The sequence below is a fragment of the Cariama cristata genome, unplaced genomic scaffold (genome assembly GCF_000690535.1).
Source record: "Cariama cristata isolate BGI_N322 unplaced genomic scaffold, ASM69053v1 scaffold5377, whole genome shotgun sequence".
Lineage (NCBI taxonomy): Eukaryota > Metazoa > Chordata > Aves > Cariamiformes > Cariamidae > Cariama > Cariama cristata.
The window spans coordinates 51,747-64,964 of NW_009624814.1; the positions used below are offsets into that span (position 1 = coordinate 51,747).

A 13,218-nucleotide genomic window follows, 5' to 3' on the forward strand; every position below is an offset into this window, starting at 1 on the left:
CAGAGGATGAGTGATAAAAAATAGGAGTCTTGCTCGGACTTCTGGTTTTCCATATTTGTACTTCTATGTTTTATCAAGTGTATATGCATTTTATAGACCATAATGTGTAGTATGTATGTCTTTTAACTTCAGGAAATACAGCTTTATGCTGCCTGTCTCTGCTTATTTAGCTCTCTTTTACTTCTCATCATCAAAAAATGTTTTTTATGTGATCATTTGGAAGAATTTTTGGGGAAAAAAAAGGCATCCTTCATAATTTTAACCTGTTTGTTTAAAGGCCTGTATTGACAGTGCTTTACCTGTAGATATATTTTAAGTCTATTATATTGTCTGTAAATAATGGTAGAATTTGCTGTTTTCTACAATTTGCAAATGGGTAAACATACAAAGCTATTATTGATATATCTACTAGTAGCCTAGATATTTATTTGCTGGAAGATAAGCTAAGCTTGGGCTTATAATGGAGTCTGTTTTGCTAGATCTATTCCTAACCTTCTATTTAAAATGTCAACTCTAGACATTTCTGTTGTGTCAGAGGGAAAATATTGAAGGTTTTAAAGGCTCTTTACTTTACTTCTTTACTACTTTAGAGTTATCAAAAATAAAAAGGATAAATATCGCCATTCTTGTACCAGTTAAAATTTCCAGCTCCAACTTCTGAAAAATAATTTTTTTTAAAAAAGTAAAGGTATTTCACAGAGGAATTCCCAGGAATATGAAGTTTACTTTTAGTCATTTTTAGGAGACAGTCTCATCAGTCATGTATGAATCTAATTTCTTTTTGTTTTTTTTTGATTCAACTCCTGCAGTTCATATATTTATGCAATATAAGCAGATTTGAAGGATTAAATTCTAGTTATCCCCTTCATTCAAAAAGGAGGCTTCATCATTTAGATCGCATACCCGTTGTTTCTTCTCCTGGGAGCTGGGAAACACTCGACAGACAGGAAAAGAGCTCTGTGATTATGAGCCCTGTACGGGACCCTGGGTGGGAATCTCTCCCCGCAATCTGCCATAGATCTGCAGATAAACGAGCAAGTTCTGGTTTTGATCTCTGGCAACATGAAATCCGTACAGTTTTTTAAGCTGTTACATCATTTCCAGTGTAAATTTATGTTTAAATACATGAATCAGTTCATGAATAATTGGTAAAATATCATATGGAGCTGCACAGACCTTGGGCTGCTTTTTGTTAGAAACATTTAAACCCAAGTTTTTGTGTAATCTGAAGTGGTTAGCTTTCTGGTTTTGAATAAATATCTTCTGATTTCTAGGATACATTAGAAGAAGGAGGTTAAACTGCTCTCTGTGAGGCTACAAACCCCTTTTATTGGTAGCACAGCTACAGCATAGCATGGCCTGTGAGATAGACTGCTTTTGAGATCTGTTGGTGGCTTGTTCTAATGTCACTATGTTTTTGTGTCAGTAAAGAATGTAAAAAATTTTGAATTGCAAGAATGATCCCTACCAGTACTGCCCAGTAAGGTTTAATGTAGCCTTTTTATAGACAGAATTATAATTAACACATGTATGTTTCCATGTTTTCTTATTTAATATCACATATGTGTTGCTTTCATGCCATTTTTACCTGAACGTGAATTGAACGGTAGCTGAGTATTTCAGATAAAATGTATCAAATGTTTTAAGTGTGATTAAAGAGAATAGGCGATTTTATCATGCTAAAAAAAAATCAGAAAATGATGCAACTGAGAAGGCCAAGGGCCCATGTGTTTTGAAGCAAGGGTGAGAAGCCTGGCTGTTGTCCTATCACTAATTTGTCCTTTTTGTTTTTTTTTCACCTATCTCCATGAGCTGGAAGAAATAGTTAAGACTAGGATATTTGAAAAAGCATACAGTAATATTTTGTTAAGTACTAGTCCGCTAAATTCACTGCTTATTTCATCAGTAGCTGGCATTCTCCAGTCCCAGTTACTGCCCAGGGGCCAGGGAGCCAGGGAGCAGAGCTGTAGCACAGGGGCTGCAGTTAAGCAGGGAGATGCTCCATGGTTGCTCCAGTGTTGCTCTGTTGTGGAAAGCATAAAGCAGAAGGTGGAAACATCCAAATGTTGACAGACAGGTTGTGAGGTGCAGTTCCCATTTTACTCTTAGCAAAGAGCTGTCTACAAAAGGCACTGGAAAGCGACCAGTGGAAAAGCTTTTATAGCGCTAGAATTAAATTAAGGCTTTTGTTGCTATAATTATGTTGATTTAAAAACACAAATGTAGTTTTCAATATTTCTAACCAGCATAACTGTGCCGTTAAACTTTTCTCTGACAATTTGTTGAGTTAGTCTTTCAAAGGAGAAATTTCCTGTGTAACATCTACAAAGAGTTTACTGTGACCAAAGATACGGAGATGATTCAAGTGGTAAACTCTTCCTAGAACAGCAGCTTACCAAAAAAATGCATTAAGGACCTAAGGAAAGATTGCAATAACATTAGTTCTTACTTTACTAGCAACAGACTTTGACCTAGGTTTCGACCTCTCATGTGCTCTGTGTGAAGCTGTGACCACAAAAATATACAAAATCACAGACTGAAAGCAGGAAAAAAAATTTCTGGGCACATTTGAAGTGCTTGGACAGCTATTAATACACTACACAGGGCATGACAAATGAGTGTCTGTGTAAATCAATAAAGCTTTCTATAAATGGACAAATGGTTTAGTATGAATAACAAAGAAGTGCATGTGGTAACCGGCGTTGTTGCATTCTGTCAGGGATTTTAAAGTTCACTGTCATAACTTTGTTCCCCTTGACCTTTATTGATGATACCTGCAAAGCACGTTGAGCTGCTAACTTGACGTACAACCTTTAGACCTTCATCTCCTGCCCATGGCAGGGAGGTGGACTAGATGATTTTTAAAGGTCCCTTCCAATCCAAACCATTCTATGATTCTATGATCGCCTTTTCCCTTAGTGCAAAATACCTACTACTTTCCATTTTCTTCTCTCTTCCTTCTCCCATCCTTTTATTTTGTCTGAACTCTACAACGGTTGAGTAAGGAAAACTGGCTTGTATGTGCTTCTCTTTTATACATGCCTTCTAGTAGAAAATTCACTGGTTTAATTCATTTCATTGTGGTTATAAAAGTGTAGAGGATTGTGTGTTGAAGGCTTCCTAATAGGTACATGAAATAATTCTTCACTTAAAGACCCCAGTGCACCGAATATGTCCTAATTCATAAATTGTTGGAACAGGCTAGCTAGATAACAAAATGTTGTTGTTCCTGTTCTCTTGACTTAAAAAATCAGGGCACAGAAAGGTGAAGTTTAAACTTTTTGAAAAACACTTTAGGGACTTAAATCCAAATCTTATTTTCAAACATGATTTAAGCACTTCAGTTGGCTCTTTTGAGAAGCGCACAGAAATGGCTTTTGCAGGATGTTAAGTGAAGGTTGTCCTCTCAAGTGCCACTTAGAGAGGCAAATCTGGAGTAGCCATGGATGTCTCATGATATTCGCAGACGTAAGAATGTGTCTGCCACTTCTACCAAACACAGGTAAATGCTGAACAAAGTATAGTTAGTAGGCAATCCTTAACCTGTTGTAATAATCCTCTCTAAAATTGTTAAAAAGGAAGAGGAGAGAATGAAGAAATCATCCTACATGTCTGTATCAATGTAAGAATATATTTATTAACTGTATATTTATTTTAACTATTTGTAGTCTGGTGCTGTTACTCACAAAATCACAGAATGGTTGAGGTTGGAAGGGACTTTTGGAGATCATCTAGTCCAACCTCCCTGCCAAAGCAAGTTCACCTACAGCAAGTTCAGCTGAAAGGTGCCATGATCTATGACTCTAGGTGAGGACTGAACCCCAAAAAAGTCTCAGGCACAATGAGACTGCGGGGAGATCTTGTGCTTTAACCATGTAAACCCAGGAAAAGACTGTGAGCTGGAAAGGAGCAGAGCAGTTTTTGGCTCAGAGCCTACTGATAATGAATACTTTTTGGGAGACTACATTTCCCTCTGTTTTGGGGCATGGGGTGGGGGTGGGGGGGCTTGTATTTGTTTTTTTCCTATAACAAAAAGAGCTGTAGTGTGTTTCATTGTTCATTACCAAAAAAGTAAATATGACCACATTAAGGACATATTTTAGACTTTAGGTGAAGATGCATTTTCACAAGAATTTAAAGTTTAGGTGGTTGTACTGCCTGAATGGATGCTTCCTGATTTTTGGTGTTAAGGGTATACTAAAGTTAATTATTGTGACCACTTAAAAATTTCTTTAAGAATTGTAATTAATTGGCCTGCCTTTACTGATCCAGTATGTAACACATTTATAGAAATGTGAAAAAGGCTAAGACTGCATCTGTCTCCTTGTTTCTTCTATAGCATAATGAACAACAAATCATTGTGAACCGAGGAACTTCCTCTTGCACCAAAGAAATTTTAAGGAAACATGGTATATTGTGAAACAAATAGAATTTATTTTGTTGCACCTGACTTGCCCTTACGTTCTGGGGTAACAAATGGCAGATTGTTACTGACTTCAGCTGGAGCAGGACTGGACCTCAGTGCATCAGACGTGTAGCCTGTCTGTTACTAGCCTTGAATGAAACCGAGCAAACAGCTGCCCTGCAGGAGAAAATACAGAGAGTTCTTCAACATCTCTGAAGGAGAGAGAAAGCTCTTAGCTGACCTAGAGATAATTTTCATCGTTACTAGGGCTACGTTTTCCATCCTGAGAAAGGGATTAAAATCAGAGTTGACAAAGTCTCTCGTAGTGACTGTATCTTAGCAATGGTATAAATACAAGGCAACCTCTGTTTTATACAAAGTAGTCTGAAGTTTTCACTTTCAAATTGATTTTCCATAAACTCAGTTTCACAGTTCAGAACAAAGCTATCTCTCATTTAGGCAGATGAAAGCTGTTTAGCATTATCCAATTCATGATGGAAATCTTTAAATTTTCCAATGTTTGGAGAGGCTCTTGGGTAAAATACTTTCTTCCAAATGGGAACTAGGAAGTACCTCTGTTTTGACATTGTAGGATCCTTCAATCTATAATGATCCATAAGCAACACGTAATGTTTCATTGAATGGTAAATTAGGCCACAGTTACTTTTGGCTGACTGAATGATACTGTACTTTCAGAGTTGACCACCACCAAAGAAAGTCGTGCTTGCTTGTAGACGCTGGTGACAGGTGAATGTCGCTTGTCTGCAGCAGTTTGCTGGGCTGCATCACTTTTAGTGTTAGTGAGGCTGGGGACAGAGATGGTTTATTTATATACCTAACATAAAATATACATAAATTCCTAGAGGACAGCTATCCCTAAAACTAGACATCACTATAGAAATCAGTTGATATCTAAGAGTACTGTTCTCAGTAAGCTAGTTTTTTTCCTGCGTAGTCCCCTGCTCGGTTATGTATGGGGGAAGTGACTGCATTAGGGGTCAGTACTTCTCTGCCACTGCCTCTGGGTCCCTGCAAGTGCACAATGGCTTTCAAGCTGTGGGAAGTGTGGGCTTCTTATTGTGGCTTAGCCTAGTGTGAGTATGGCGTGAAAATAAAAATGAAAATAAAATGTAATAGTGGTTTCCTCCAAGGAGACCTACTTTGCTTAACTGGCAAAAGATGCCTGGAATATGCAATACTGGAGGTAGTCAGATCCCTCTGAGCTAAAATTGAGCAGACTTACAATAACATCAAAACACAGTGGTTTCTGTTAAATAAATGAACGTTTGGATTAGGAGGCAGGGTTCTGAGACCACAAGTGCGATTACAAATTTTCCAAATGAATACTTCTGGGGGAATGAGGATTATTATCAAGTATTCAGTTGCAATATAGAGTGATTTAGTGTATCAAGTACTGGTTTTCCCATGTTGTGGGAACTGGCACAGGATCTTAAGCAAAGTCAGTCAAGTGTTCCCTTCTAGTCCAGTCCTCATTGCAAAAATGCTAAATAAATAGGCATGATTTGCTCAGCAATCAAGAAGCACAAAAGTCAAGCTAACATTGACTGCATTACATCCTTTCACTGCACTTTTGAAGCCAGTGGTGTGAAAAAGGGCTTTATTATACAGATGTTTCCACTGTGGCTTGATAAGAGGGGAAATACAACATTTATTTATAATGTTGTCAAGTTCAGATTTCCTAATTTTGGTAGCTTATATCTAAAGGAATAGCTCACTGAAATCAGAGATTCAGCTAATAGATCCAAGAAGACTTCGCTTCCATTTTGCAGCCTTACAGCATTCAGAAAAAACAAGAGAAATATGGGGAGCTCTCTGGGTATTTTGTGTAGTACACTATGTACTGTAGTTCTTTTAGACATCTCTGTATGGGAGCAGTCTGCGCTAACTATTTTAGGATAAAATCATACAATATATTTTTATGCTGGTGAAAGTGAAAATTAAAAAAATTAAACCCATAGGTATAACCACATGCGTGAGTTAAAGGCTGTGCAGGCTAATCCTTTAATGATAGCTTCAAAACAGTAAGAAGAATTTATTTTGGGTGGCATTTTAGGGTGATATTCATAGAGAAAACACCTGAGAATCTTTAACTTAGAAATACATTTTTATGTAGCAATCATCTCTTTATTTTTATCAATCAATCTGCAAGAATGTATCTGTAAAAGCAAACTGATAACTGTATATGATAGCCTCTTCAGTATGGAAGACTATTTACCCTCCAGCTTCTGATTTCTTACTGCTGCACTTGCTTTTGCGGCTTCTTCCTCTGCTTTGCTGCTTACTTCCACAGCTGTGTTTATTGTTGCCTCGTCTCACAGTGCTCTCTGCAGGATCACCCATAGACTTTTTATAGCCATATGTTGAATCCATTGGTAGGTGACTATGATGCAGAGCATTTTACCACCTTTGTTGGCTTTGATTGTACCCTCAAGATAAAGCACTGATTCCATACAGTTGTTTAGACTTGTATCTAAGTAAACTCTATATGCCCTTGTTTCTTACCACCCTTTTATTCTTTACTGTGTTTCAATATGCTGGATAATTAAGTATGTTTACTTTTTCTTCCTAATCTTGTTTTTAGGATTTAGCTGAATTTGAAAGTGTTGTTAATGAATCAATTTATGAGAGAGTTGGGGTTGTTCAGCCTGGAGAAGAGAAGTCTCCAGGGAGACCTTGTAGCAGCCTTCCAGTACCTAAAGAAAACTGGGGAGGGACTTTTGACAAGGGCATGGAGTGACAGGACAAGGGGCAAGGGCTTTAAAGTGGAAGAGGGAAGGTTTAGATCAGATATTAGGAAGAAATTCTTCCCTGTGAGGGTGGTGAGGCAGTGGCACAGGTTGCCCAGAGAAGCTGTGGATGCCCCATCCCTGGAAGTGTTCAAGGCCAGGCTGGATGGGGCTTTGAGCAACCCGGTCTGGTGGAAGGTGTCCCTGCCCATGGCAGGGGGGTTGGAACTAGGTGGTCTTTAAGGTCCCTTCCAACCAAACCATTCTGTGATTCTGTGATTTAGGGATTTTCGTTTTGTTGAATCATTGACTTTTCTTAACAAGGAACAGAGAACTGTGCATCTTTCCATACTGTACATTAAGTTAATTTTTTCTCTAAAATTACAAATGTTAACTATATTTATGACTTTTTTTGTATAACCACAATTCTTTTGAAACAGCATTTGTTTAACTTTCATAGGTTGACAGAAGATTGAAGTGAAGCAAATTATGTAAATTGTATAATAGTTGTAATTATGTGAATGCATTGATTTTGGTGTTATGATTACGTGATGTGAAGTTATGCATGGGAGATAGAACGGTTTCTAGAGCCAGTTTTAACTCATAGATTTTTATATATTGTTTTAGTTTCTCAGTCTTTAAGAGAAGACTGGTTGAAACTTGCTCTGATATGGCTGTATACAGCTCACTTTAGAGGGTTTTTTTTCTCAATACAGTAAGAATTCTTAAAGTCAAGTCTTAATATATAGAAAAATACATTAATTTACTGTAATTTACATACCAGATTGTGCCATTTTGAATTTTGCACTTCACAAAAGTATGAGTGTAATGGAAATTAAAGATAGATGAAAGGCACTGCTATCCAGGAAACTATCATACTGACATATGTGAGAGAAGAAATTTCTGACTTTAATATTGCATTTAGATGTAGTAATATACCTCCCTTACTCTTGAAATGGTAGGAATTGTTTTTTAGGTGAAGACTAATATATTTTTGTGGTTCAGTTAAATGGTGTAATTCACCAATTGGCTGTAGTATGACCAGTGCATCTGGAGCTACCCACTGCAGAAACCTGGCTTATAAAGAGCTGCCACAGTTACAAGTTTACATAAAATTGCCTTTTGTTTCCTTTTGATAGTTGCTGCCTCTGTTTACTTCTAAGTGGCTTTCTCAGAGAGCCAGTTCACTCTGAACAGAAAAGAGCGAGGAAGAAAAGATATACCAATGTCTTTTACAATGTTTCATTGCCAACTCTGTTGCACCTGACAAGATGAGATCATGGACATACTTGGAATATCTTCTCTGATATTGTTCTAAGTTGTAATGCATGGTGTGAATAATCTCATAAATGAATGCTGCTTCTGTTTTTACTCAAAATACCTACTTGTAGCAAAATAAATTGTATGGTGCTTTTTATTCTGGATCTTGAAGAAGTACATAAAGTAGGTGCCCTGAGAATTTTTATGAATTGTCATGTAGTACGAGATACCCTTTGATTAATTTACATATGTGTTTATTTATTCTGTTTTACTGTAGGCAGAGAATTCAGCACTGGCTCTGGAAAATGAAAATCAGAGAGAACAGTATGAAAGATGTCTTGATGAGGTAAGGTAGATAAAAAGGTTGTTCTTACCTGGTACTATAATTAAATGAGTAGAAATGAATCTCTCCCTCTCTTACATGCTTGACATTGTTCTGCAATTTTCTAGTATTACCTCATTCTAATTAATTCGAGAACATGTGTCTGGCAGTCATAGATATTGTACTCCGTGACCTCTGCTGTAAATCCTGTTTTGTCCACCCCTCTTCACCAAAAAGTTGATATCCCTGTGACCAGTATTTGGGACTGGTTTGCTTTTGTTAGGAGGAGAAAATGGTAATTTGCCTATTAGATGTTGTGTACTCCTTCTTTTCTGTAAAGAGGAACACAGATGGCAGTGTCTTCTTCCATCAAAAGTCCCCCAGCTTTCCTATGTAATGTGTTCTTTAACCAGGGAATTTAGTCTCTCAGCTCCCCCTTAGGGTTACCTACACAGCTTTTCATGCTGTTTTTTTCCTAGCTGTTGGCTCACTTCTACTACATGGCTCAGCTTCTGATCAGACTTTCCAGTTACAGCTACAATATAATTCACCCATCAGTTACTGTCTGAGCACTGCAGCAATGCTTACCATTAAAGAAACGTCTAGTATCTCCTATTGCATCCAGCTTTCTCCATATGTATACTGATGCTTACTTGTTCCTCCCATTTATCCTGAAATAAGGCTCTTCAGCATATACAAGAGCTTAAAATAGTTGTAAGAGTTCTGGTAGCTTAAAGAGTTGCTTAGTGGAAATCATTTACTCATTCCATAATAAGCATACCTAGAAGCATAAGTAGTTAGCTAACATGCAAACAAAACAAAACAAAAACTACACTGGCTTCTCAGCTGTACCTTTGAGAAAAGAGTGCATGAGTGTGCAAACCGTGCATAGCGAATGACAATTCGTGTCTTCATATGAGCTTTTTAAATTTTTAATCAGCATTTGCTGGAGTGTTACTGGCAAAAGCAATACAGCTCTGGTACAAGAAACCTCCAGTTTAGTGCAGATTTTCATCAGCAAATCCGCACTTTTGCCACTACAGCATATTTTTATTAGGGAGCTGGAATAAAAGACTTGCAGATACACTTTCCCACTAGGTTATGCTCTGCCTGCTCTGTGGCCCTGGGATACCAGCAGAGCCTCGGTCTGCATTGGCCTGAGTCACTGCATTCAGTGCACACCTGAATGGTATTTGGCTATCTTGGTGATAAGGATGAAATTACTGTATAATTACTAACTTTAAATTACAGAGCTTAACTTACAATTATTTTTTGATTGTCCAGGACAAAATCTGCCTACATGATTAATTTTGGAAATCAGTAAACCACCGTAACTGTCTGTTCCAGCAAAACACTCCATACAGATTATAAGGACAGAAGATGTTTTTATTGTGTTTGCAGTAACATGATGGATTTCTGATCTAGAGTTGTGTTTTTTACATGGTGTTGCACTTTAAAGAGCAAATAATTATATCAGACTATGCTCTGAACTTTATTATCTTCAACATTACATTGGCTGTTTTCAGTTCTTCTGTATTATCACAGCTGTATCCATCTTCTCCCACTGTGTCAACTTTTTCAGGAGAAAATGCTTCTTATCACCTGTGGTTTTGTGCTTCTCTGCTTTATTTTTCCTTTGCTTATCTTCTTCCTTTTTTTGTCTTCTGTTTTGTGTGCAGTGACCTCTATTGTCCTTCCCCATGTCTTGGTATCACTTTTTTCTTCTTCCTCCTTCAGCCTCCACAATGCTTTGGCAATGGCACTGTAACCAGCATTGTTTTAGCCGACACAGACTTGAATGTAATCCTTTCTGATCACTGAGGTGAAGAAGTTGTTGCCAGTGACTCAGGCAACAAAACCATATTTAATAATTGCAAGTTCTGCAGGAGTCCCAGGTTAGCACCCACCTCAGCATATTCCCTTGATGGAGCTTGACAAGAAATCGCACATTCTCACCTTACTTCATTATAGTAACAATAAAGAGAATAGGAGATGAGACATAAATGTAATTAGTGAATAATCCAATCAAAATGATTGTGAGAACCTTCACTTCCAAGCAGAATCTTCTGAGGAAGTGTTGTATGTGACAAAGTCCTTTCCAAACAGGGATTCTTACTGGAGATCTTTAAGAAAATAAAATGAAAATTCTGTGAATATTTTAATGAGGGGAAAAAAAAGATCTTCAATTTGAAAATTTCTTTCCTTTAGGACTTTAAGTCTGATGCTTCATCTGTTCATAACTCACCTTACACCAACCCCACTTCTTGAAGGTGAAAATCTCTTCAGACCTTCCCTAATTTAGGCTTCAGGACTTCTTCAGCAGTTTTTAGGAGCAGATGTATCCTCTACAGCTATGTATCTGTCTGTGCTGCAGCTCCATTTTGCCACAGGGAGACCTGATGGGTTTAAAGGAAGGAACACAGATGTTCCTGAGAACACAAGGCTGTGGTGACACCCAAACCTGAGACAGCTATGCCTGCCACCAAAAAATTTGAGTGCCTACTACAGCTGTTATTTTAATTTTGCCTCTGCAGTCCAATTAATTATGACTGTATTGAACTTCTCCTGGGCTGATATACAAGGAGCGCTTACCTCCAAAGCTAATAACTACCCATTCTGGCTAGTTACATGTTTGGGATGGTTGACGAGCCCTTGAGGTAATGAAGGTTGGGAACATTGTTGGATAACTATTGGGAGAATGCTGCCATCTTTCACTCATCATTGAGCGTCCTAACATTGCAGCTTCTCTCCCCTGGGCACAGGCAAACTCTGCTCAGGGCACTGAAGCATCATTTCATCTGGCCACCCTGCCTATAGTGTCCCTGCTTGGTCCCTCAAGCCTCTACAGCAATGTGATAAGGACACTTGCTATGCCCAGTGTGCTTTCTGCTGAGGTGTTGGTGGCCATTAACCTGCATATGAAGGAAGTAAAAATAACCACCGTGATTCTTCTGTCTATGTGTGAAAAAAAGATACCAGAGCTGAGTTTTTAAAGCTATGTCTGCCATTATTTTCTCATTTTTCTTTTTTTAATCAACTAATTCGCATAGTTCTTTTCATTCATATAATGTCCCACATTTAATATTGTGTGAATGCTTGCACCTGTGACTTAAAAATACATGCTCTGTAATCATTTTCATGGTAAAATTCAATGAAACTCAAATGCTCATAGAGATGAAATCTGAAAAGAATATGGGTCAAGCTGAAGTGAGTCCTTTATGAATTTTAATAAATATTCACTGATTTTTTAAAAGTAATTGTTCATCTCTGAAGTGTACATATAAACAACTTTAGAACAGTATTTGGAAGAAGGTGTCATTGAAATGTTCCAGTACTTGATAAATAAGAAAAGAGCTCATTTAATTTCAGAAATACTCTATAAACGTATCTTTCTGGCTCTGAAAAATTTAATGCAAAAGCCAGGATTGTCTTCTTGTACCTTTGGGGTTTGAGGTTAACATGCTTAATCCTAGCTTCCTAGCTGTCAGTTTATTGATAAGTGGTAATGTCATGTTTATCCACATCACTCTACCAGCTGAGATTTCTGTCAAGCTTCACCATACTTACATGCAGGAAATTATGCAACTTAGGGTAGATGATATTTTTCCTGATGTTTTAAGAATTAGCTAATCAAAAATACAAAGTTATCTTAAAAAGACATTCTATTTTTAAGATTTGAATAAAATGTAAGACCTTTCATTTTAGTACACATGAAATGTCTTTGTGTATATGAAACCATACGTTAAAGGCAGCTGCGTAAAATCCCAGTACTTGTAAAAGGTATAATAGATGTTACACTAGGGTCTCTTTTCTTTGATTCATTCTTTTATGCCTTTTCTATTAAGACCACTTTACAACATGTATATGTAAATGTAATTGTGTAAGGAAAAAGTGAAGCTGGATCTTTTATTTCTTTTATTGCAATCCACAAAAGGAAAGCTCACCTAGAGATCTTGGCTATTAAGTTCAAAGGAAAGGCAGGCAGTATGAAGGCAAGCAGTGTCATCTCCTACATAATAGCAGACTAAGGAACTGGCCATCTCTATTCTATTCCTGTTTCACCTTGATTAATGCATGAATCACAGGTCAAGTCACTTTACAACGTGCTTTTTACTGGGATTGAGCTGCAGTTCTGCCTTTTATCAGTGGAAATCTCACGTATTCAGCATCTCAGAAGTCGGTTCCTCTGCCTTCAGTGGTTTGAGTTTCCTCAGTTTTTGGTAGTTGTGACTATCAGTTTTGTAGAGCTGTCTTACGTTGTTCGTTCATATCTGTGGTGTCTTTTGATACCTGTAAGTAAAAATGAAGTAGATCTGGTCACTTAGTGGTTTATTTCCATCTGGACATTAGTGCTGCTGTAGGAGTGGAATGGAAACCTCATTTGAAATGGAAAAGTTTGCATATGATTCCACTTATTGACTGCTAAATCAATTTTAATAACTGCAGAATATTTCACTGAAGGCTTCCCACCGCTGTTCCTGCTG

General features: G+C 37.5%; 1 protein-coding gene across 1 annotated transcript in view; it reads left to right on the plus strand.

Annotated features, from left to right (window-relative positions):
- The window catches only part of NCKAP5 (NCK-associated protein 5), a 93,582-nt gene that overhangs the window by 35,606 nt on the left and 44,758 nt on the right, over window positions 1-13,218 (plus strand). Inside the window, exon 3 of the mRNA XM_009703312.1 lies at window positions 8,690-8,758. Within this exon, the coding sequence (XP_009701614.1) occupies window positions 8,690-8,758 (69 nt within the window). The remainder of the gene's footprint in view (window positions 1-8,689; window positions 8,759-13,218) is intronic.